The sequence below is a fragment of the Papaver somniferum genome, chromosome 7, assembly GCF_003573695.1.
Source record: "Papaver somniferum cultivar HN1 chromosome 7, ASM357369v1, whole genome shotgun sequence".
Lineage (NCBI taxonomy): Eukaryota > Viridiplantae > Streptophyta > Magnoliopsida > Ranunculales > Papaveraceae > Papaver > Papaver somniferum.
The window spans coordinates 43,730,202-43,754,143 of record NC_039364.1 but is presented as its reverse complement, the minus strand read 5'-3'; the positions used below and the strand labels follow the sequence as shown (position 1 = coordinate 43,754,143).

Here is a 23,942-nt window from a genome sequence, read left to right as displayed (position 1 = left end):
GGGATTAGGAATGGATAATTTGGGTCCCACCTCCTTCTTACACGAAAGAAATCACACAAGAAAGAATGATCCTATAACTACCAGATTTTATCCCTGAGGAAATATCAGACTTATGATGGAAAATTATCCGCCCTCGTGATAATGAAAGGGCAGAAGTGGGCCCCGGTGATGTGAGTAATGGTATAAATCCCTTGATTCTCTCCCGTAACAGGTGGCATTTCTACGGAAGAAACTCTTACTACAAATATCATTTTTATAAGAATACTTGTTTGGCATTTATTTTTAAAACGAGTTATCCCTGTAAAGAAACTGTTTTTTTGGTGTATTGAAATGAGACATTCTCAGAGAACCTTTCTCTTTCTCTCTCTTCTCTCTCATAACTCCCAGAAAAGAAGAAAAAAGTAGAATCTCCTTGATTTTTCCGGATTTGATTAGATTTTTCGAATCTTGTGGACAAATCAGGGTTATTTCTCTTAGGTTTATGTAAATATCTAATAAAAAGATTTTTATTAAAGGGAGAGAAAAATAGGATCCGAGGAGTACAAAAATCGTATTCAACTCACTAACAAGGACTGAGTTTACATATTTGTCAAAATCGGACCAGATTAGCCTTACTAGCCGTACAATGTTTTCGCTTGCGCCATACCAGATACATTAAAACTGGATCTTCCATTAACGGGGACGAGTTTTATCCTTTCGACGCTTTCGTCATTTACATCGATCTAAAAATGGATTGCGGAAACATAGACTAAAGATGATTTGTCCAATTTTGATCTTTGTTTGTCTGTACAAATTGACTAACTATTGGAGGGAACCCTTGGTAATACATAAGGTGGAGATAGATATCACGGTTGCTGGGATTTGACAAAGTAATTTCTAACACAGAGAAAGTGAAACGCCAGGTAACGGTTGATGAATATTAGATTAATGGTTAAATAAAATTCTCATGTATCCCAAAATGGAGCCAAATCTGTCGGGAAATAAAAACTACAGTAATATTAATCAATAAATGGTTAAACTGAATTGAAAGGTCTTTAGAGAAAAGGAAAAACAATAAATCATCCTCCACAAAAATCATTATTTCAGAAAACAAGATCAATAAGAACCCATGAACTTTTTATTCATGAGTTGGTGATCAAAGTAAAGATGATATTGATTAATAAGAACCCATGATCTTGTGAAGATGCTTCAAAAAAAAAAAACCCATGAACTTTTTAATGGCGGAAAGGATAGTTTTTAGTCAGGGTTTGGACATGAGTGGCGATGTCGAGAGGGTAGATTTCATTTCTGACGTCGACTGGGTGAACAATGTCAAGTAAGGGTAACTTTTTCCAACTCATATTAACACATTGAATCGATCCTAGTTACTGAGTTAAGTACGATTTTTGCTCCCCCTTAACAAAAATCAATAAAAAATTGTTGTTTTAACAATTTCAGGGATTTTTTCTTTATTCTTATAAATCTAATGGTGTTTCAATACCATTAAAATTTCTTATATGATAGCCATAATGGCTTTTTTCGGTGGTGCTGCTCTATTGTTATCAAATACATTATGAAAGACGACGATCTACTTCGGAAATTAATATCGATATTGATCGTGATGATGTCAAGTTGGGATTATTACTTCTCTACTGTGAAAGCATATAACATATATGATGTTGATGATCAAGAATCTGAAGATCAAGATTCTAAAGATCAGGAATCAAAACGATTCAAAATCATAACCATTAGAAAGATATCAATCTTATCGATGGAATGGAGAATAGTACAATTTCAGTTTTTTCTGTTAAGATTTGAAATCAGTAATGTAAGTACTAGCTGTTTCTTTCCATTTATTTATGATGTAATTGATCATAACCAAAATTTCATATCAATGAAATCATCAGGCATCGCCTTTTTTCCTTCAAAAAAAAAAAAAGATGGTACCATATTAATTTGTTAAGAGGTAGACCGGGTAGTTTGATTCTTTTTTTTTTCTTCTTCTAGTAAATCTAAGGAAATACATACATTAGTATACAAAACGTTGATATATTAAACACTAAGGAAAGTTATACAAGGTGAAGACCCATCCCTTTACAATGATTTCTATAATTTTATATTTCAAATCCAAGTGAGGATTCGAAACTCGCCAGCACCAAATTCTTTACTGATCAAAAAAATAAATAAACCCAAGTGAGGAGGATAACTGTAATGACCCGAGCCACTATTGATATTTTTCCCACTTAGCCACTGCGGTCACCCGACAATGTGAGGTTTTCAATAGGCAAACTGTCTCCACTTAGCCACTACGGTCATCCGGCAATGTAGGTTTTTCAATGGGCATCACTGCTTTAATTCAGCAGTAATTTCCCGGGAGGTCACCACCCTTGATTGCTCCCTCCCAAACACGCTTAACTCATAGTTTTCTGCCAACTGGAGCCCATTATGCTGAAAAGACCTCGGTGTTAGGAAAGGACAAACCGTTACTTATATTTTATTTGGCCAACAATGTCGGATACTTTTTACAATACCACCACCTTAAATTGAAGATATCCTCGGCTCCTGAATATATTCAAGCCCAGATCTCCGACGCTCCCTACCCTTCATGAGATTAGCACCTGGAGAAACCTCGTCCAGCGTACCTTCCCACCCTCGGTAGGTGAACCGTTGTTGGCTCTGATACCATTTGTAATGACATGTCCCTCCACCGATATTGTCCCTATTTAGCCAATGTTGTTATCCGGCAGTGTGTGATTTGTAACGGGCACCACTGTGGACATCCTACAGAAGCTTTCCGGGAGGTCACACTGTCCCCACTTAGTCACAGCGACAGTCCGCCAGTGTGGGGTTTTTAACGGGCACCATTTCGGTCATCCAAAAACAGCTTCCCGGGAGGTCACCCATCCCTGGACTGCTCCCGCCCGATCATGCTTAACTGCAGAGTTTTTTGCCAACTAGAGCCAATTGTGTTGAAAAGGCCTCGGTGTTAGGAAATGACAAAACATTATTTATATTCCATTCGATCAACCACTGTCGAATATTAGGGTATTACAATATCACCACCTTAAATTGTGTCATTCTTGGTTCCGGAATATATATACAAGCCTAGATCTCCGACGTTACTTGTTCCTCATGAGACCATAACCTGACATATCTCGTTTAGCATACTCGTTCACCCTCGATAGGTGACCCGTCATTGGCTCTGATACCATCTGTAATGACCTGACCCTTTACCGATATTGTCCCCACTTAGCCACTGCGGTCATCCGGCAGTGTGAGATTTTCAATGGGCATCACTGCGGTAATCCTACAGTATTTTCTTGGGAGGTCACCCATCCCTGGATTGCTCCCGTCCGAGCACGCTTAACTGCAGAGTTTTCTGCCAATTGGAGCCAATTGTGATAAAAAGGTCTCGGTGTTAGGAAAGGAAAAACGATTACTTATATTCTATTCGACCAACCACTGCCGAATATCGGGGTATTACATATTTGTAATTCCCCGACCCTCTATCGATATTGTCCCCACTTAGCCACTGCAGTCATCCGGCAATGTGGGGTTTTCAATGGGCATCACTGCGGTAATCCAACAGTAATTTCCCGAGAGGTCACCTATCCCTGAATTGCTCCCGTCCGAACACGCTTAACTGCAGAGTTATCTTCCAACTGGAGCCAATTGTGTTGAAAAGGCCATGGTGTTAGGAAAGGATAAACCATTATTTATATTTCATTCGGACAATCACTGTCGAATATCGGGGTATTACAATACCACCACTTTAAATTGGTGTCGTCCTCGGCTCCGGAATATATATATATATATATATATATATATATATACAAGCCGAGATCTCCGACATTAACTATCCCATATGAGACCAGTATCTGACATATCCCGTCCAATATACTCTTTCACCCTTGACAGGTGACCCGTCGTCGGCTCTGTTACCATTTGTAATGACCCGACCCTCTATCAATATTGACCAACCTAGCCACTATGGTCATCCGGTATTGTGAGGTTTTCAATGGGCATCACTGCGGTAATCCAGCAGTAATTTCCCGGGAGATCACCTATCTCAGGATTGCTCCCACCCGAGCACGCTTAACTGTAGAGTTACCTGCTAGCTGGAGCCAATTGTGCTGAAAAGGCCCCGGTGTTAGGAAAGGACAAATCATCATTTATATTTCATTCGGCCAACCACTGTCGAATATCGGGTATTACCGTAATTATCCTGAAAAGAAGAAAATCACTCAATTTTTCCTTTTTTTTCCCCTGAAGCGTGAATTAGACTTACACGAGGGTATGCATACCCATCGAGTCATATAATAATACAATTTGATTTATAAAGACCGGATCTTATGGTTCCACATTGTTATAGAAGGATTTCCAAACTCCCTTCCATCTTCCGCATGATTCGCCCGACCAACCGTTACTTGGTTTCCTACCGTATAACATGTGTTGGATAGTACATTTTGGAATTTGGAGTATTTTTTACTTGATTTTGATAATGACTCTAGCTTTATACCATGGTGGTTTAGTATCAGAGACTATAAATTAAAGTAGGATTTCCGAGTCCGTTTCGGATTGTATTTTTGGGTATTGCTTTTGTCACCATTCTTGACGCCATTAGCATGGTCCGAGTATGCTTGTTTCTTCATGAGTTGGTTTGATTTAAATAACTCAAATTAAGCGTATTCTGGTTAGCATACATGACTATCAGTCACGAATTATATCCCCATCCTAATAGCTCTACCTGAGCTGTCGTCCAACACGCTAAGTAAATATGCGGAAAAAAAGAATCTTACTAGTATAAGCTCTACCGTTTTACATAATCAATAATGAGATAGAATGTTTTCAAAAATAAATACTTAAGCGATGAAAATTGTTACCTAAAATTCGTCCCTTTCTCAAAATATATTATGTGATCAAAAACTACAATTGGTCGAGACACAAAATTTGTCTCATTATCTATATGCCAATTAAATGTAAAATTTGTGTCATGGCTCCAAAAGCTGTAGGGTAATCCAAAATCTATTATTATGACATTATATAAGGCACTGGTAAAATTTGTCTCATGGTTCCACAAACTACCGGGTATTCCAAAACCTATTATTATGACACTATATATGTCATTATGCATATGGTAACTTGCACAAACATATAATGAATGGAAAACTTTTTCAAATTAAAACTACCGTCATATTTCATTATGAAAAGTTATGGTATTAGATAAAAAAAATTTAAAAAAATTCCTTTAGAATTATCTACCTGATGACACAACACTTTCCACATTACCATAATCTGCTTTATTTTACGAATTGCGTATCTTTATTCTTTATTTCGTATGGAATATATGACATAAAATTCTCAATTTAGCTTTTGAAATGAGTATCTTGATTTCTTATTACATTATTTATGTTAAATTTTTGGGGTTACTTGGATATTTCCATCTAGGATAATAGGATTATGGATGTCCCAATGCATGTGAAATGAATAATTTATTCTTACCTTTTAAAAATTACTTTACTAATAATTAGCCATTCCATTATATGAAATCTAATTTATTTCTCGCATTTTGTTATCTAGCAGAATGAAGGTCTTGTAGGGAGTGTCAGTTGTTCCTGGGCTATAATCGACTTGACATGTGAAGTCACGGTGGTTTAAGGGTGGCGTACTGGTCCAAAACGGTGCATATTTGTTGAAGGACACAATCAAAATCAACTAAGACGATTAGGTTTGGCCTCACCGCTTGTGAATTTGTTCTTCATTTTACATCACAATCGTTCAGGTTATGGCTTGAGGATGCCGAACGTGAATCTTGTTCACATTACAATAGTTAGACTATGAATTGTATCCGTAACCAATTTTGAATCTCGTCTTCAGTTTTGAAGAATGCGCTGAAATCGGCTAAGTTGTGAATGTTGAACTTAATCGATTTGAAACCTTGTTCTTCATTTTTGATGAACGTTTTACAATCGACTAGGATGGACATCTTATACTTTGCCAATGATATGGGTTTTAAAATTTTGATTTTGGTTTTCATGCAATCGACTAGTTTGAATCCCTGCGAACCTTAGTCAATTTTAAAGGACATTTTGATCGATACTAAAATTACATGGACAAGAGTATGATCTTGTACTCCTATATCATCTTATTATGTAGCAGAAAAAATAAAAAGGAAAACAACGAGCAGACCCTATAAATGCGTGTGTTTACATAGTCAAATTTTATTGGTGTTGACACACGGCTTATTTTCACTCCCACTGTATATCGGGAAAATTAAAAAAATAAATTAAAAATTAATATTTTTTTTAAAGAAAAACAACATTTCAGGGATACTTTAACAATTTGGGGGACACTAGCGATTATGTGGGGCTAGATTTTAGCTAAGGGGGCAGTCTGCAGTGACGAAAAGACCATATTGCCCGTTATCCTTTCTAATAAATTTGTAAACCTAAAATCAAAAAGCAATCATCCCCCGTTTTCTATTCTTCTCCATGGTGTCGACTCTTCCTTCCCTTCTCCTCTTATTCTCTTCCACCAGTTCCTCAATTTGAATTCAGTTATACGGTCTCAGCCGGTATTGATCATACGATGAATGCAATGCCCACTGTTATGTCGGTATAAAATTTAGGTTGAATGCTATGCCGACACTAAATTATTTTAGAATGTTATGCCGACGGAGGCACGAATCCTATGGTGTGAAATTGTGGTGTTTCTGCATAGTCGAGCCAAATTTTAGCTATACCGACTTCATATTAACACAGTCAGCATTGTTGGTATTTCATCGACTATACTGATTGTTTCCTGATACCGGGGAATACCTACAATCGGTATATCCAGATGATGAATACTCTGTCGATTCTTTGCAATTGGAATATCATTCATCATTCAGCAATGCCGCCTGTGGTATGTTTCACTTATATACCATGCGAATGAAAGCAAAAGTTTCATATTTAACTGCGTTTGGACCTTTTTTTTTTGAAGCATGAAATTTATTAGATTAAATTGAAATTATACGGGGGTACGTAATACCCATAGAGTCTGTTATTACAATAGAACTGATAGATTTCGGAATTGTATGTTCTCATAATGCTGTCGTGAGTCTCTCTATGGAGCAATCATCCGCTGCTCGGTTTTCTAAACCATCTGTTGCTTGATTTGCTTCTCTGTAGACGTGGATAACGGTATATTGTTGGATTTGGGTGAGCCTTTGATTGATCTATGCAACCAGGTCAGATATATACCAAGGGGGGTTTGTATCTGAGGTTATAAATATCATTAAATTTTCCGAATCCGTTTCAAATTGGACTTTTGACCATCCTTGTTCTGTTGCCGTTTTAGAGGCTACGTGCATGGCCCAGGTCTCCGCTGCAAGTGTTGTGGTGATGCCTAGAGGTTGTGCTATTGCAAGGATAGTGTTGGTTTCCTCATTTCTACAAATAATACCTGCTCCCGCTATTCCGGGGTTTCCTCTTGTTGCGCCGTCCGTGTTGATTTTGATCCAATCTGATTGAGTCTTGAGTCATCCTAAAAAGATGGTTGAAGTTGTTATTGTTCTTTGTGCTGGGTTTGGATATGGATGCATCCCAGGGAGCACCGGTGGGAGGTGTGTCTGGGCCCAAGAATAATCCTGCTGGAGCTTGATGGCCATTTGCATTACATTTATCGTATTTTGTTGTTGTTGGCGATACATCACACCGTTCCTGGTTAACCATAAGGACCAAAAAATGAAGCAGAAGGTTGTTGTTATCGGTACAAGTACTTTTGTTTGAAGAAGTTCGGAAATGGTTGTTTGGTGAGGTAGTGAAATGGGTATGCCTTGTGAGGCGACGTGAAGGTTTCTGAGGTGGTTTAATAAGAGGTTTCAAGAATCTATAGTTGTCTGACAATGTAGCAGAATGTGACTGGATGTTTCGGGATTAGAACTGCATTGAGGGCATAGGTTGGAGTTGGTGAAATGGATGCGAATCATGCGATGAAGAATGTTGAGGGTTGGTAAACTCTCATTAATTTCTTTCCACAAGAAAAGTTGTACTTTCGGGGGACATGGGAGTGTCCAAAGGAAGTTGGATGGTGGAAGGGGGTTTTGGTGAGTTTGCGCAGAAGCGCTAATGAGGCAGTTGTATCCTGAAGCAGTAGTATATTGTCCGCTTTTTGTAAAAGGCCATATGATCATATCGGGTTGATTGCTCTGTGGGATGTGGATGTTGATGATTCGTTGAATTATGGGGTGGGGTAGTAGGATTAATCTTTCATGATTCCAATTCCTGGTTGATGGGTCGATGATGTCTGCTACTGATTGTATTGGATAACAAGAAGCTGGGTTGATGGTATTTTCAAATTGTGGTATCCAATTTGCTTGTATGGGGATGTGTGATCCATCTCCTATTTGGTGGAAGAGATGTTGTTTTAAAAATGGTATGAGCGAGGCCATTTTCCTCCACTGAGGGCTAAGAGAAGACGGGAGTGGTGGGATGCTTTCGAAAATGGGGGCCTGATCAAGGTATTTTGCATTATATAGTTTGCCTAAGATAGAGTTAGGTTTTGGTGAATGTTCCATACTTGTTTCATGAGTAGTGCTTTGTTGTGTTCCTTACTACTTCGGATACCGAGCCCTCCTTATGATTTGGCTTTGTGGAGCTTGTCTTTTCCCAGTGGATGGAGTTTTCTGATTGAAGAATCATGACCCCATAAGAAGTTTGTCGTGATACGATCCATTTTTTGGTGGATATGAGAAGAAAGGATTTGGGTTTGCATGAGGTGGTTGGCAGTAGGGGCTAGTGGTGATTTTATGAGCTCGAATATTCCCGATTGGTTGAGGAATTTGGTCATCCATCCTATTACCTTGCGTGCCAGCCGTTGAAGCAGAGGGGCAAATATGTGTCTAGAGGATCTACCATGTTTAAATTGTAGTCCTGTTAATGGTGGATTTTAGTTCAGGGCTAAAATTGTGAAACCAAATTTATGCGTTGATATCCTGCAAAGGATAAAGCCACTGATAAAATGATGAATACTTCTTCACTTCGCTAATTTACCTAGAATGGAGAATGTAGCAACAAATCCCATATACCCTATGAATTTGTAGCATTATCAATTAATGCATGACCAGCCTTATATTTCCTGTGTTGTTCCCGCAGAACTCTCATTATTAGTGCGACATGACGACTGAGTGTTACTCTCAACAGAGTAACACAAATCTCCAAGTATTAATAGTGAGGCATGCACGAAATACGCGTACAGGCTACATATCTCGGTGTGTTATACTAACCCGATTGAGCATATTTGAATATGAACTGTCCATATCAGTCTCAGAAACAATCATGACCACACAAGTTGGCCGCACGATTTAACCAGCCTAGACGATCCTCAGCAGGAGCAGGCTACTACATTAATGACCACCAGCGGGCCCACTTATGCCTTGGTCGGTCGAATACCTACCATGCCTCCCAAACTACCACCGAACACCAGCCTGAAGTTGGATGTCCAGACTGGTATGGAGCAGCTTGGAGGAATCGTACAAAAAAAGGCCGCCTATGGAAGTCTCAAGTTCATCACGTCCGTCCAACTTCAACGACGTGGTTGGACGGCGTGGATCAGCCCAAAGCCGGTCGAACAAGCGCCGTGATGTACACCGGCGGACCTTATTCCTACCTGCATGACCGACTCTTCCTTAACCTGACCAGATTGCAATATGCGATTGTCCGAAGTTATGTCAGCGTGAAGAATTGAGGGTCGCAGGAAATTCCACTAAAGGTCCCAAATTGATCACGGCCATCCAATTTCACCGGCATGATTGGATGGCTTAGATCGAACCCATAGCCAACGGGAAGGTATTGGCGCGTTCACCAGCCCAACGTGGGCCCCACATGGTCGGCCTCCCCAAAGGAGAAGCGTGGCTTGCCAATTCGTCCATCCAAAGCAGCGTGGACGTGAAACCCTAATTAGGGTTTGCGGCACATCACATGTGTCGCAAATCAGTCTCAACCATCCATCTTCGCAGGTATAGACGGAGGGTGTAGATGTAGATTCAAAGGGCCCAGAGCATGTCAACATAATCACTGTGGGGCCGCCTACATACATGACTAATCGGTCAAGATCAACTATGGTTGGTCATCTCGATTTGTGCGCCCAAACTAGGCATGGCCGCGCGTTTTCAATAGAAAATCGATCTCGACCACTCAACTTTGCCGGAAAAATTGAGTGGCTTAGATCACATCTTCACGGGACAGTGAGGTAGGGACGTGGACACTGGCCTGCCGACTGCACGCCTGACTGATCGTCCAAGACCGACCATGGTTGATCGTCTCGAAACGCGCGCCCGAAGTAGGCACGACGTGCGGTCTTCAATTCCTTTGCGGCACGGGATTTCTGTCGCAAATTGATCTCAATCACTCCTCTTTGCTAGACAAATTGAGTGGCTTAGATTGCATCTCCATGGGATAGTGAGGTACAGACACCTACACCAGCATGCCGTCTACACACATGCCCAATCGTCCCTGCCAAAAACGTGTCCCATGCTTGGATTCAACCAAGCTAAAGGGTGGTGTTCGAGAACCTCCTAAACCCTAATCCGAAGGTCGTAGATGTGAGTCGCAAGCCATATCGTCCGTCCAACTTCACCAGCCTGGACGGACAACCTAAGACAGGAGTTAGGCGACCAGTGAGGTATCACCACGATCACCGTCCACCACTCTTCCACACAGAGTGATCGGCCCAGTCAGGGCTTACCTATACAACCTCCAAACGATCACTCGAAGATGGATGGACGTGATGTTATTTTCCGCGACTTACTCCGTTAAGCCTTAAAACAGCGATGCTTCATACACGATGAATATATTCGATGCATTACATACATAGAATGCACATGATATTTCACAAATATCGACTTCCTAAATAACTTAGTTATTTAATCTAGCATCACATGCTACTTTCTGTGGGTCCCACGATCCACACACTCGAGACATTAATCATGTCACAAACTGGGGTATTGGTCTGGCGGTTTACAGCGTGCAGTGCACAACGCGCCATCACAAGAACGTGTCAGGAAGACATGGACGGTTAGTGATGATGGGAGAAGTGGGCAAGACTAGTCGTGTGACACTAACGCACACAACTCCACTATTCCATCACTCCACTTCCTCCACTTCCCATGAGAGACGTGGGTAAGGCTCAATGACTTATATAAATAGGTTCTCCTCCCTATTTCCAAGACAAGACAACAGAAACCAAGTGTTGATACAATCGTATCTAAACACCAGAACTGATAGCTTACATTCTGCAAGCCAGTTCAGCCTTCTGATACAAGTCATACACAGCCAACACCTCCACAATCTCAACACCTTCTTCGCTTCCCTCCCTAAGATCAACCCCATCTCCTTCACTTTGTGACCGAAGCAAATCTAGAACGGCCATTTCTTGGTTTAGGCCAGAGTTGTACAGATTGATTTCTCGAATCACAAGCACTCCCGTGCAGTTCATTTGTTTAGGGTTTAGATTCATTTCTCATCCACAAACCCCAAATTACCAAAACCGGCAGAAATAGTTTTCACTCATAAACAAGTCCTAAATAGGTAGGGGGTTCGATGTTGTTGGCATGTTGAGATCTTGGGTTAAATTATCTATCTGGGGTTGTTCTAGCTTCGGGTGATGTATCAGTGTGGATTTAGAGTCGTTGATGTGTTGACTCGCCGAGGTGTCGTAAGCCTGTAGCAGTAGTTTGAGGTGATTGGTGCCTTATGGAGTTGCTTTATATGTTATCAAGAGATCATCCGCATACATAGGATGCAGTTTTGGTGGAGCTTTTTGAGAAATGTGGAGCCCCTCTATCTTATTTTGTGCTTCAAGTATTCCCAAATTGGTGGACAGTATTTCCGCACAAATAATAAAGATATAAGAAGAGAGAGGGTCTCTCTGTCGTATTCCCCCTGGTTGGAGTGATGTATCCATGCGGTGTGCCGTTGATATTGATTGAGTAGGTTGCCGTAGATATGCATAGCATAATATAATCCACAAAGTTGGAGGGGAAGCCTAAGCTGGTGAAAGCCTGTTTGATGAATGTTTGGACGTATAATTGATAATCAATCTCTCATTTCCCTCAAATCTCCCAAAATCATTCTTCTTATTTATTTTTTCTTTCTGTTATATGACTAACATTTTAAAAATAAAATCAAAATAACTCAAAATCTTAAAATTAATCTTAACACACTAATCTATTAACTAATTAATTTTAACAAACTAATCAATCAAGGGTAATTTAGCCATTACCAAAATCATTTGGATAAGAGGTTTTCGAAATTACTTCATATTGTCTATTTTTTGCTTTTTTGTGTGTCTCCTAATTTATGGAGGTATCCTGAAATGTGAGTTCTTAAGACAAAGAAACATAAAAATTAGAAAAATAAGGTCTAAATTTAAAAGAAAAATTGTTCCATTGAATGCCTTAAACTTGTATTGTGAAAGAAAAAAGAACGTGATAAGGGCATCATATAGGACCGTTTCCACGCCCATTATAGTAGTCCAATAGAAATCCCAAATCATAATTCTTCTTCTGTTTTAATTAGCCGTTATCAAGGGCAGAGCGAGGGTTGAAGGAAAGGGAGTGAAAAGAATTTGTCTAGCCATGATAGAGGGTGCAAAATACGTTGGAAGCCAAATTCATGACCAAAAAATAGGCTAGCTGAGCTGGGCGTGCAGCTCTAAGTTAGCTCCACCCTGGCCGTTATAATACCCGTTATTTAAAATTTCTTACCAAGCCGCTCCTCTCATCTTCTTACTTATTACTTACGCTTAAACGTATTTTCCTTTGAGCAACGTCAGACCCGTCAAAACACGATATTACAGTCGTGTGACATGTTTTCCCAGCTTGCGCCTCTTTTGAAAGTAATATTAGAAGCACAAGGTTTAGTTTCCCATCTCTCTATACGTTAATTTTTCAACTATTAGTGCTTCATTGCTCAGGTAGATGCCGCAGATCCTTAGTGCTTCATATTGCTCAGGTAGATGCCGCAGATCCAATATAAAGACGGATCTACTTAAGTATTTCGCGGCCGTCTTGGAAGCAACTTCCTGAACAAGGAGAAAAACGCTTGATCCATTACAATCTGACCTAACGTCCCAGTATACGTAAAATAGGATTTTCATATATCCATAATCAGTTTATCACCTTACCTTAAAGGAAAGAAGGGAAAAGGCAAAATTCTAACTCAAACAAATTTAGTAGCTACACGGATATAAACTCTTACAAAATCCAAAGGACGGGAGTTGATTATTTATCACTTCTCATTGGTCTGTCGAGTGTTGAGCAACTCATGCTAAAAAGATCAGAAAATCTTAGCAGGACCCTCTCAAATTTGAGTAGTGTGAGTACAAAAATTAAGGAAACCCTAATAATAAAGTGATGTTTTCTTCTTGTCTTGAAAAGATTTTGGTGTCATTTTCAGTTGCGGGTGGATATAGCGGTTGCGGTTACGCTGTGTCTGATTATTAAAAGAACCCCGCCAATTTGCCTTCACTCTCTCTATCTCTCTCTTTCTCATCATTTTCATTGTTGTTTTTTTTTAATATTTTCTTTATTTCTTTCTTTCTTTGTTGCTCATCAAAGCTTTTCCAGTAATCAAGCTTCCACTGACTTCCATAAAAATTGAGAGGTATAATGAGAGAGAGACACAGAGGGAGGTTGATATGATGATAGATAATTTTAGGGTTTTAATTTGAGCGTGCGTGTGAGCTCATCTTTGCTTCTTATTTAATCATATCATCTTTCTTCTCTCTTCCTCCCTCCCTCTCTCCCTCCTTCCTTCTCTTCTCCTTGTGAAATTCTTTCTCCTCGGCTTTGTTTTGTGTTCTACTCAAACTTCGGTACATATTTGGAACTATCATTTGAGGAATTGTCTGGTGACGTTTGCAAACTGCACCGAGAGAGAAATTCAGACATCTAACTGTTTGAATTCTCTCTCTCTCTCTCTCTCTCGCTCGCTCTTTATCTATCAATCTTAAGGTGTTATCTATTGCAGCAGCACTTCACAAGTACAGAAACATCTAGACGTACGTACTGCTTCAACAGATAAGGTCATCTGAGACTCCGTTGGTAAGAGCTTTTGTTTTTATATTTCTGTGTTTTACGTTTTATGTGTGTTTTAAATCAAATTGTAGTTATAGCTAGCTAGGGTTTTATTCCATGAAGATCCATAATATATACATCTATATGTTTTGGACGTTAGTAATTGCTTGTTGTATATGGTCGTGAATCGTGCTCAAATAAATGTTGTCTTGATATTCTACAAGTCTAATATTCTCGTGTGGATTTGAACCAGTTGTTCTCCCAGCTTGATCAAAATATACAGTGTCAAAACTAGATATAGCTAGTCCGTTACCCTAGAATAATTCTATAACTTAATATAATATAAGATCTTAGTAATGAAGAACCTTCTGACTTGTTTCCAAGAACAAAGAAGCAGTTTAGAACAATCAATCTAGGACATGTCACACTCCCGACTGGATTCTTTTATCCTCCTTTAATTCTTTTCCTCTTAAGAGGGTTGTCACTTTTGAATTCTCTTGATAAACCATTTTTCTTTATCCCATGAAACAACATAGATTGATAGGTTACGTCATTTTGATTCAATAGCACATACATATAAATGTAGGTATATTTGTGAATTCACATTATTGAATCAGAAAAAAAAAGTAATTATTCACTTATCAGCGAGACAAGATATAAGTGATACTTTTACTCACCCTATGCTTAGTAGTAACACATTCAAAGAGAAAAACACTAATATATTTAGTTTGTGTATATTTTACATGAAATGTAGGATTTCCTTCTTCAGATATCATTAGAGGTTATACACATGGATGCTTCAACAAATGTTCCACCAGGTTTTCGCTTCCATCCAACTGAAGAAGAACTTGTTGATTATTATCTGCGAAACAAAATTTCATCAAGAAGGATTGACTTAAATGTCATTAAAGATGTGGACCTTTATAAAATTGAACCATGGGATCTTCAAGGTATATATATACATTTTTAGCCATTACATTTTTGATTTATAAGTTATTAAAAAAAAATGTCTCTAATTGTGTATCACTAAACGTAACTGATCAGAAAAGTGCAACATAGGGACGAAAGAGCAGAGCGAATGGTATTTTTTTAGCCATAAAGATAAGAAATATCCAACTGGAACTCGAACTAATAGAGCGACAACAGCAGGGTTTTGGAAAGCAACCGGAAGAGACAAAGCCATTTACTCAAAGAACAGTTTGCTGGTTGGAATGAGAAAGACATTAGTCTTTTATAAAGGAAGAGCTCCAAATGGACAAAAATCCGATTACATTATGCATGAGTATCGACTTGAGACGAACGAAAATTGGACTCCCCAGGCAAGTACTGTACATATTAATTTTATACATACATTTATCTTCATTTTAGTACTCAAGTGCTCAACAACTTATTGATCTAACTAACTTGATAATTTTCTTCTAAATATCTTTCTAAATTGTTGATCATGCAGGAAGAGGGTTGGGTGGTATGTAAGGTGTTTAAGAAGAAAATAGCAATGACAAGAATGGAGAATGAACATGACTCACCTTCTTATTGGTACGATGAAAACGTTACATTCATGCCAGCAGACAATATTGATGAGAGCCCTAAGACATATGCTCAAATGGAAACTCAATTTCTCAACCATAATCCTTATTTTTGCAAGAAAGAGATTGACTCACAGTCTTACCACAATATTCCACATGATCCAAATTTCCATCAACTTCCTCAATTGTTAGAGAGCCAAAAAGTTTCATACTTAGCAACAAACAGTCTTAGTGCTGGAAACCCTAATGCAGCATATGGTCTTGATATGAACCAACTTACACAAGAATATATGCATGAGTACTCGAGTTCATCAGTTTATGATCGTGGCAATATTAACAGGGAGCAAGTAGCAATGGATCAGGTAACTAATTGGAGGGTTCTCGACAAGTTTGTTGCATCTCAATTACTAAGCCAACAAGATGTTATTTCTAGAGAAAGAAACTACTCAAATTCATCAATGGATATGCTCAATGCAACTTCCGATCATGTTAACATTCTCGTCGAACAATCAAATAAGGAAGAAGTGTACGCACCAGATCAATGTGCTTCCACGTCCACTTCCAGTGGTCTGATCGATCCATGGAAGTAAGAAATTGTGAGCAATCTACTGTTGTATTTTGAAAACTTATGAGCTTTTATAATATATGTACATGAAGTATATAGTACAGAACACCTATCCTTTGATTGGGTTGTTATATACCCTTTGGAATGTTCATGATTATTACCATAATAAGTACAAACTATGGTATTAAGTGCATAATAGCATTTATGTTTCTAAATGCATAATCTTACTTCTCTGTATTACTTACTATTATTTCTTTAGATCATCGAATTATTCTGATAAAGCCTCAAAGCGTCTGTTTTCGTAGTCTTGAACTTGAACATCAACGTATTTCGATGTTTTTTTTTTCTTCTGGAAGTCTTTTAAGTTAGAATTGTATAAAGTTTTTGCTTTTCTGTTTCTAAAAGGCAAAAGCTGAGAGGTAAGTTCGAAAATTGTACCCAAGTACCATGTAAGTTTGAAGAAACCATCTGAATGAAAAATGTGCTTGCCTACATGGCATTAAATTCCATATTTAGCAAAAATCTTTAATGAGTTTTCAAGTAAAATAAAATGTGCATGAAGTCGTCTTTCTTTGTACAATAAAATGGTGATCCTTGATAGGAAGGACTCACTCGCCACACATTCATCTTAGGCCAAGCAAAGCTCGATCTATCCTTGAACACCTACTCCAATAACATGAAAAAGCCCTTGGACCAAAATTCTCCGTGAAAATCAACTTATAATGGACGAAATGGACGAATTGCTAAATGCTTAACATAAGACAGACTGTCATAGGGAATGCAGCAAAAAAAGTTTATCTACGTATAGTGTGAGAGTGTAATTCGCAGCAGCAGAACAGGATTCGGATGGAAAAAGTGCAAGTATGGATAGCATCTAGCTAGACAACACATCTTACAGTAGCTAAAAGAAACACCTCAGTGCTACTTCCACCTAGGGGTAACATCTAATTAATTACCCCTAAACTAAATCAATCATGTGCAACAATTACAACAGATTATGTAAGGAGGTAAATGAAAAGCACCAATTTTTCCTTAATAAGGAGTAGCTAATAAGCAAAGTCATATCTTTTAGAGCATGCCATCTAAATGGGGTTGTAATTTCTTTTCTTGGTGTCGACAATCATAACTTTGACAAAGTAGTGTACGAGATCAGTTATCAATATATATAAAAAGGAAATAACTTTTCTATGAAGATTTAACTAGCTAGTCAAAGAAAGGAAACAGTGACATACCTGGTTTTCCTTTCATGCATGGACTTCAAATTTCATCGCCAACATTGGTCATGCCTTTGGAACTAGAAACTCTGTGAGAAGTACTACTGTAAATGTGTAACTAATAAGCAGCAGAACAAACATTAGCTTCTCATAGTTTTCATTTCGGTTGCAGCTAAATGAGAGACCAGATATAGATAATCTAGACTATAGAGAATGAGTAAATTCTAACTTTATATCTTCTTCTTGTATTACTTGTGCTTTCTCAGCGCACTTGAATGAATTTTGCTGTTTCGGAAAAAAAATACTTGCATCTTCTTCTTGTAATCAACAAATTAAAGAGAGAAAGAAAGAACGAAACAAAAAGTCATGACAAAAACTAGCTCGATATAGTAAGGAACCACCTCGCCGTCGTATTTAGAAAGAGCTCTATTCTATACACATTAGTGGTAAAAGAAAAACCAACTAGCTAGGTATCAGAACTAGCTTTCGATGAAACAGTTAAGAAGCACCATTACTTACCTTGACATACTACCTAGGTAGTTGCTTGCTTCCCAGCTAGTTAGATAAACAGTCATTTTGTTCGGTGATTAATTTGCCGTAAAAAAAAGCTCGCCTACTCCGAGACCTTTGAACCGGAATCCCAAGTGTAGAGGAGAACAAAAACGAAGGTAGCTAGTAGAAAAAATTGTTTTATGTACTTTATTTTGGGATCAAGAGAACATAAATGTTCAAGCTTCTATTAGCGGCATATAAATTGTTTGGATATATGTTGAAGAAGGCCTTTATGATGATGTAAATTTGCAGAAAAACATTGTAGTCTCATAATTGGGCGTGGTCTTTTATGAGCTTGTAACTCATCATCATCAGGAACATAAGAGAGAAACATAAAATGAAACTGTCTTTAGGATTCACAAAAGAGGACGGATTCCTAGAGAAAAGAAAGACATCAAAATGGAAGTGCTTCTTCACTGATTACTATGTTTGACGTGCAACTCCTCATATCATTAAGGTTCTTTCATTTTTAATCTCTTTTACTGATTAAAGTAAAAAAAATTGCAGAATGTTTGCCACATGGACCGCGAGGAGTCGAAGGATGGTAGGGAGTAATGTAACTGTGCTCTTAAGATAGTACAAAGATGGTCATGTGGATGGATAATTAGGTTACCCAAATGCTGTGTATTTAGCAAACAAGACATCATTCATTACTTTGATTACTAAAACTTTGAAACATAAATTTGATTGCTTTTCTTTGTTTTCACTACTTTCCACTCCTTTGTTCTTTTTCAATATAAACTCAAATAGAGATTATCCCTTAATTGGACCCGAAAGTAAATCTAAAAGCTTGATTCAAAATTAATAAATTAAGTATCCCACCTGAAGCCTTGTTTTAACTGCAACCTGGAGAAATATTAAACTTTCAGCAACAAAAAAGAAGAGATATTAATATTATTATACTATGTTGGAAGATTATCATCTCAAATAGGAGAAACAAAAAGAACTTATTGAAAAAGTTCCACTTTAAAGGCTTGTTTTGTATTGTAAACTATATTTCTCCTCTGCCTTTATCTGATATGATACATTCCCACTAGGTAAAGCAATGAAACTGACATCTTTGTTTTATTTCTACCAACTTGTTTTCATTGTAGAAACGTGATTTTAAGGACATTTAAGTCGGTATACAAATTTGTAGAAAATTCAGAATGCCTATTAAGCTTCCTGTTTTAAATGCCTTTGAAGCTAATTTGTAGAAAATATAAATTTACTTGCAGGTAATTGAATATAAGATGTAGGAGGACCTTGGGTGAAAGATATATATGTAACTATTTTACATCGCAGAGACCAGAAGCAGGATCACAAAATCCATCACGGTCAAGCAGTTGTTGTGGTGGAGCACTTAACAGAGGCGAAGATGGGCTCCCGTAGGCATTTCTTCGGCTGTTTCCACAACCTAGACTTGCTCTTGTGCTCACTCCTGTTACTGGATTTGTCCCACTTGCATATTTACATAATGCCTGGACACATAATGAAGGCAATGACATCTGAGCCACAATTAAACAAAAGCAAATCCAAACAAAAGTTCCAGTAAGGAAAAGAAAGGAAGTGTGAAACTACAAATTCGAAGTACAAAAACTCATTTGTCGGTTCCATATTTACAAATATTAAGATAAGTTGTTAGATGCTACAGAACCTTGTGAGTCCTTTCGAATCTTATCACAATGAAGTAGCTGGACTACTACACCAACTAATTTCAGTTTCTAACACTAATTGTATTATCCATACAAGAAAACAACCAGAAGAATTTGCAACTGAAGCCAAGTTAAGATGCTCTAGATAAAACAATCTCCTAGTTATAATAATCCATACAAGCATTCAAGTCCTAAACACTCATCTAAGAGGAACTCCGGGCAGACAGATTCACAAGTACAAATTGACTCAAGATTGGGCATGAAAGACAACTATAAAACACGACAGTAAGCAAAGAGGACCTTACAGTTTTTGTTTCTTCAATTTAATGTAATCGGCTCTTTAACATAAAATTTGTTTCGACATGACTTTATGCCAACACTGAGAGATACTATCAAATCCAGGAAATCCTATAATCAGAGCCACTTGTCCTGTTCTGTTCCGTCCTAAGGTTGATTTTACGGTAGAATCATATCATATCTATCTATAAAAAAAAAAAAAAAGGACACTATATTTTGTTGGGGTTTTCTCGTCCAAACAAGCAGCACATCTCACACTTCAGTAGATAGGTGCACAATATGGTGTTACAATTGTGCAAAAAGATTTGAAGGAACAAACTATAGCAAGAAAAATATAGCACATGATTACATGGACAAGCAAACGGCATACCAAGGTTGAAGGCATCTGACTCAAACAATAGTCAGTGAAAGGATGGGATGGGATCTGTATATTCAAGGTTTTGGTGGCCTCTCGATGTCTATGTGAGACAATTCCCAACAGGTCCCCTAACACGAGGCTTTGTCTTGAGACTTAGCCGTGGATCTCTTAGTTTTAGGCTCATCTCTTGAGGGATGTGTAAGTGTGGTGGAACTGGAAATGCCAGATATATTCAAGGTTTTGGTAGCCTCTCGATGTCTATGTGAGACAATTCCCAACAGGTCCCCTAACACGAGGCTTTGTCTTGAGCCTTAGCCGTGGATCTCTTAGTTTTAGGCTCATCTTTTGAGGGATACGTAACTGTGGTGGAACTGGAAATGCCAGATAGTAGTCTTAACACAAGGTTTGTATGAATTAGGTTTTTTATTTACGAGACTTGTTTTAAGTTTTACAAGGTTATGATGTAACACAGCATAAACTTTAGGAGAGCTCTTAGGCTTGTTCAAGTTGCACAGCACAAATGTCATAATCTCCTCTGCCTAATCTCTTTTTATGGGAATTTTAACGTACATTGGACACAAAAAGTAGCTGACAGACTAGATAATCTCCAAAATTTTCAATTAACTTGAAATTTATGTACCAATTACCAAGTCTACATATTCCTACGTATTTTCATTATCCATAAGTATCTATTTACAAATGTATAATTATCTAGACTTTGTTCTAAAAGTTGCATTTCACTCTAGATTTGCCCATTATGTGACCTAAATTTTCTATCCTTCAAAATCCATTTGAGTTGAGAAAAGCCTTAGGGCGCCATGGAAGACACACTTACATCAACGTAATATATAAGTGCACAGCCATCTGCATTTTGCCTTTTTTAACTGACTGACACCTTGTACTTAGTATCCAAAACCGATTATCAGCATCGCTAAATGATGTTATATAGTAAATTTAAAAGAATAAGAAGTTTGTAAGTTGGAGAACCAGTAAAATAGTTATGGCATCGGTACCCCAAGCTATCAATTACCTGCAACATGAAACAATAATTTTGTTTCAAAGAATTACCTGCTTCTGGGGAAGGTCCAAAACAGCATCGCTGAAGTCTGCACCTTCAATGACAGCACCAGCAAGATCACTGCGAGTGAGGACTGATCTAGAAAGCACGGCATTCGTAAGATTAGCTTCATTAAGAACCTGAAAAGAAACAATGACAAGATGAGAGCCTGAATAAACAAAAAGTTAAAATTCTTCTCATTACAGCCACAGGACCACTTATGTTTTTAAAAAACTTTCCTACATAGCTGTAAATACTTAATAGTTAATATACAAAAAGCTAACATTGTAACAGACGTTCTCCACAGCCATAACCGAAAATTTACTTTAACTGGTTTTATGTTTGCCCCAATGGTAGACTTATTAAACATTCTTAGAAACTTCTAATTTCTATATTCTCACTTTAACAAAATTCTGTGAATTTGAATCAAAATAGTACCCGTGATGGTATCTTAGATTTTGAAATTTGGACATCATAATATAACCTATGCTTCAGGAGTTCGGACGTCATAATAGTACCATGATGCTAATAACATTACAACAAATATCTTTTGAAATGATTTATATATAAAGGATGGAGATCAATACAATAGTAGGATAAGATTTACCATGCGATCCATCAGTGTGTCGCTCAAATCCGCACCTAGTGGAGGAAACCAGAATTACACACTTTAAGGACTTGGTCAAAAGGAAAATACAACTGGAGAGACTGAAAAATAGTAAATGCAGTTAGATCCCTGTTTCTTGGAGGCAATAGACCTAAAAAAGAATGTGAAATGGCGAAGTCATATGCTACAGGCAGTACTTCGACTATCCCTAATACAAAATAGACCTCATTGCCTTTTCACTTCTGATATCAAGTAAAGAGTTTCTTAACTTGGAAAAAACGAAGGTATTTGAACTGCAAGTTGTAATATACTAATATGAGCCATCGTAGCAATTTCAAGACCTCAAAAACTCTGTTAGCATGTTACTGGTTGCATTATTGGACCAGTGTGTATTCCAAAGATCATTGTGGTTTGAGACGCCTGGATACACCCTTCCAACATAAAACTGGATTTTTCTCATCGGACCAGTTACACCAACAAAAAAGAGAGATTCAATGTGATTACTTTTCAACATACACAAGCATATGAAGCTTGATTTTGATGTCAGACGTACAAAGGTAAGCACATGCAGGGTTCTGTAATTTGGGATTAGTAAGCAAAAGTACTGATCAAATTTTTATACATTGTACATAAAGCACTCTTCCGAAGAAAGGTGGTACATAGAACACTCACATAATAAAAAAATCTTAAGAAAATTGCTAAATAATTTAAATTTAAACAGGAAAGTAAAGTGGAAAACCTGAAAAGTTTGCCTTATAAGCGACAGCCTTCTCAAGATATGCGCCATTGAATGTAGAGCCGCTGAAATTAGATTCTCTCATATCTGCAGATGTAAAGTTGGCCCGTCTGCAATTAGAAACACACAAACACTTAATCAGCCAGAGCATATTATGCATAACTAAAACTTACTAAGTTATTATTGTTCATAATAAAGAATTGAGAACAAGCTTATTGCAACATACGATAGACAAGAGCTGGTCACAGATCTCAACCTTTGAATTTGAAAGCTAATTTGGGATCATAATTGTCTACGGTCTACAGTTATATGTTCTCAATTCGGGAAATGCAACATGTTTTAAGCTCAAAATAACCAAATGCACCAAAACCAAAAGAATTACCTGAAATTTTCATTCACGTGCACCGTCTTTCTATATAATCATGAAAACAGGAAAATCAAAACAAACATCAATTTGGAATTAGAATGGTATTATAAAAGGTAAACTTGAATTCAATAAGAATGGATAAATGAACAAACTTAAGATCGGCTGAACCGAATTGAGCAGCGGAACCAATTCCGAATTCCCCTCGAGTATCAGCTTCGAATTTATTAAGATCAGCAAGAGCAGGCATTGTTCCTCCTCCTATACAACTCAAACTAATAACAGCAGTAGCTAATGTCGTTGAAATAAGAACATTCCAATTCTTACATTCTTTAGTACTTTCATTTTCTTTACCTGAAGAAATTTCAGATTTCTGTGTAGGGTTTAGGGTTACATTAACACGAATTTTTGATGATTAAAGAGAAGGAGAGAGAGAAAAGAGGAACTCACCGAAATTGCAGACAATACTGGGTCTCCAGGAGTGGGGTTTTGCATATGGAATTCGAACCCTAGAAAATGAAGAGGAAGAAGAGGAATAAGGGATTTGTAGGGTTTTGATGGAGAGGGGAGAAGCTGAAGAGAGTGCCATTACAGATTGGGGAATGAAATTTGAGAAGTGAAAAGAAAGCGGATGAGGTTTTGATAATGAGATGTGGAGGGAAGAAAAGGACAAGAAATTAGCGACCAACAACTGTTTTTGAAGTAGGTGATCAACACCCTCCGACTGCTAGATACTCCGTTTAATAGCACGTTTAGATACCAAAAACAGAAATCAAAAATAATTATTTTGCTATCCAAATTGACCTTTTACATTTTTACTTCTAGAATTCAAAAAATTATTTTTGAATGCCCATCCAAAAGTGAGGTCAAAAAATTACTTTTGTACTGTTTCAACTTTGAAGTCACGGTTCTTATCATATACTCCCTCCGTCCCACTCCTAAGTGACCTATTTGATTTTAGATTTTGTCCCAATGATAAGTGACCTATATCACTAAA

General features: G+C 37.8%; 2 protein-coding genes across 5 annotated transcripts; one reads left to right on the top strand and one right to left on the bottom strand.

The window, feature by feature from the left end:
- Positions 1–13,661: 13,661 nt before the first annotated feature.
- Positions 13,662–16,409, top strand: LOC113297135 (NAC domain-containing protein 7-like). 3 transcript variants are annotated; one of them, XM_026545543.1, is made up of 4 exons: positions 13,662–14,062; positions 14,790–14,985; positions 15,095–15,354; positions 15,486–16,409. In XM_026545543.1, exons 2-4 carry the CDS (start codon positions 14,826–14,828, stop codon positions 16,149–16,151), a joined length of 1,086 nt encoding a protein of 361 aa, XP_026401328.1. In that variant the 5' UTR covers positions 13,662–14,062; positions 14,790–14,825; the 3' UTR covers positions 16,152–16,409. The 3 variants fall into 3 exon arrangements, with proteins under 3 accessions (XP_026401328.1, XP_026401327.1, XP_026401329.1); XM_026545542.1 differs by having other exon boundaries at positions 13,665–14,062; positions 15,080–15,354; positions 15,486–16,407; XM_026545544.1 differs by lacking the exon at positions 13,662–14,062 and having other exon boundaries at positions 14,792–14,985; positions 15,080–15,354; positions 15,486–16,408.
- A 2,424-nt stretch (positions 16,410–18,833) lies between these two features.
- Positions 18,834–23,564, bottom strand: LOC113297133 (thylakoid lumenal protein TL20.3, chloroplastic-like). 2 transcript variants are annotated; one of them, XM_026545541.1, is made up of 7 exons: positions 23,396–23,564; positions 23,101–23,318; positions 22,964–22,993; positions 22,585–22,691; positions 21,846–21,880; positions 21,250–21,378; positions 18,834–19,352 (listed from the first exon to the last, which is right to left on the bottom strand). In XM_026545541.1, the coding sequence occupies exons 1-7, from the start codon at positions 23,438–23,440 to the stop codon at positions 19,161–19,163; spliced, it is 756 nt and encodes a 251-aa protein (XP_026401326.1). In that variant the 5' UTR covers positions 23,441–23,564; the 3' UTR covers positions 18,834–19,160. The 2 variants fall into 2 exon arrangements, with proteins under 2 accessions (XP_026401326.1, XP_026401325.1); XM_026545540.1 differs by having other exon boundaries at positions 23,101–23,299.
- Between the last annotated feature and the right edge of the window lie 378 nt (positions 23,565–23,942).

What these genes read in the sequence shown, in the direction of transcription:
- LOC113297135 (XM_026545544.1), top strand. Translation starts at nt 14,826, where the DNA reads ATGGATGCTTCAACAAATGTTCCACCAGGTTTTCGCTTCCATCCAACT. An exon ending in TGAACCATGGGATCTTCAAG is followed by an intron (nt 14,986 to 15,079) that starts GTATATATATAC and finishes GTAACTGATCAG; the next exon opens with AAAAGTGCAACATAGGGACG. An exon ending in ACGAAAATTGGACTCCCCAG is followed by an intron (nt 15,355 to 15,485) that starts GCAAGTACTGTA and finishes TTGATCATGCAG; the next exon opens with GAAGAGGGTTGGGTGGTATG.
- LOC113297133 (XM_026545540.1), bottom strand. Translation starts at nt 23,534, where the DNA reads ATGGCACTCTCTTCAGCTTCTCCCCTCTCCATCAAAACCCTACAAATC. An exon ending in CAGTATTGTCTGCAATTTCG is followed by an intron (nt 23,300 to 23,395) that starts GTGAGTTCCTCT and finishes AAATTTCTTCAG; the next exon opens with GTAAAGAAAATGAAAGTACT. An exon ending in TTCGGTTCAGCCGATCTTAA is followed by an intron (nt 22,994 to 23,100) that starts GTTTGTTCATTT and finishes ATGATTATATAG; the next exon opens with AAAGACGGTGCACGTGAATG.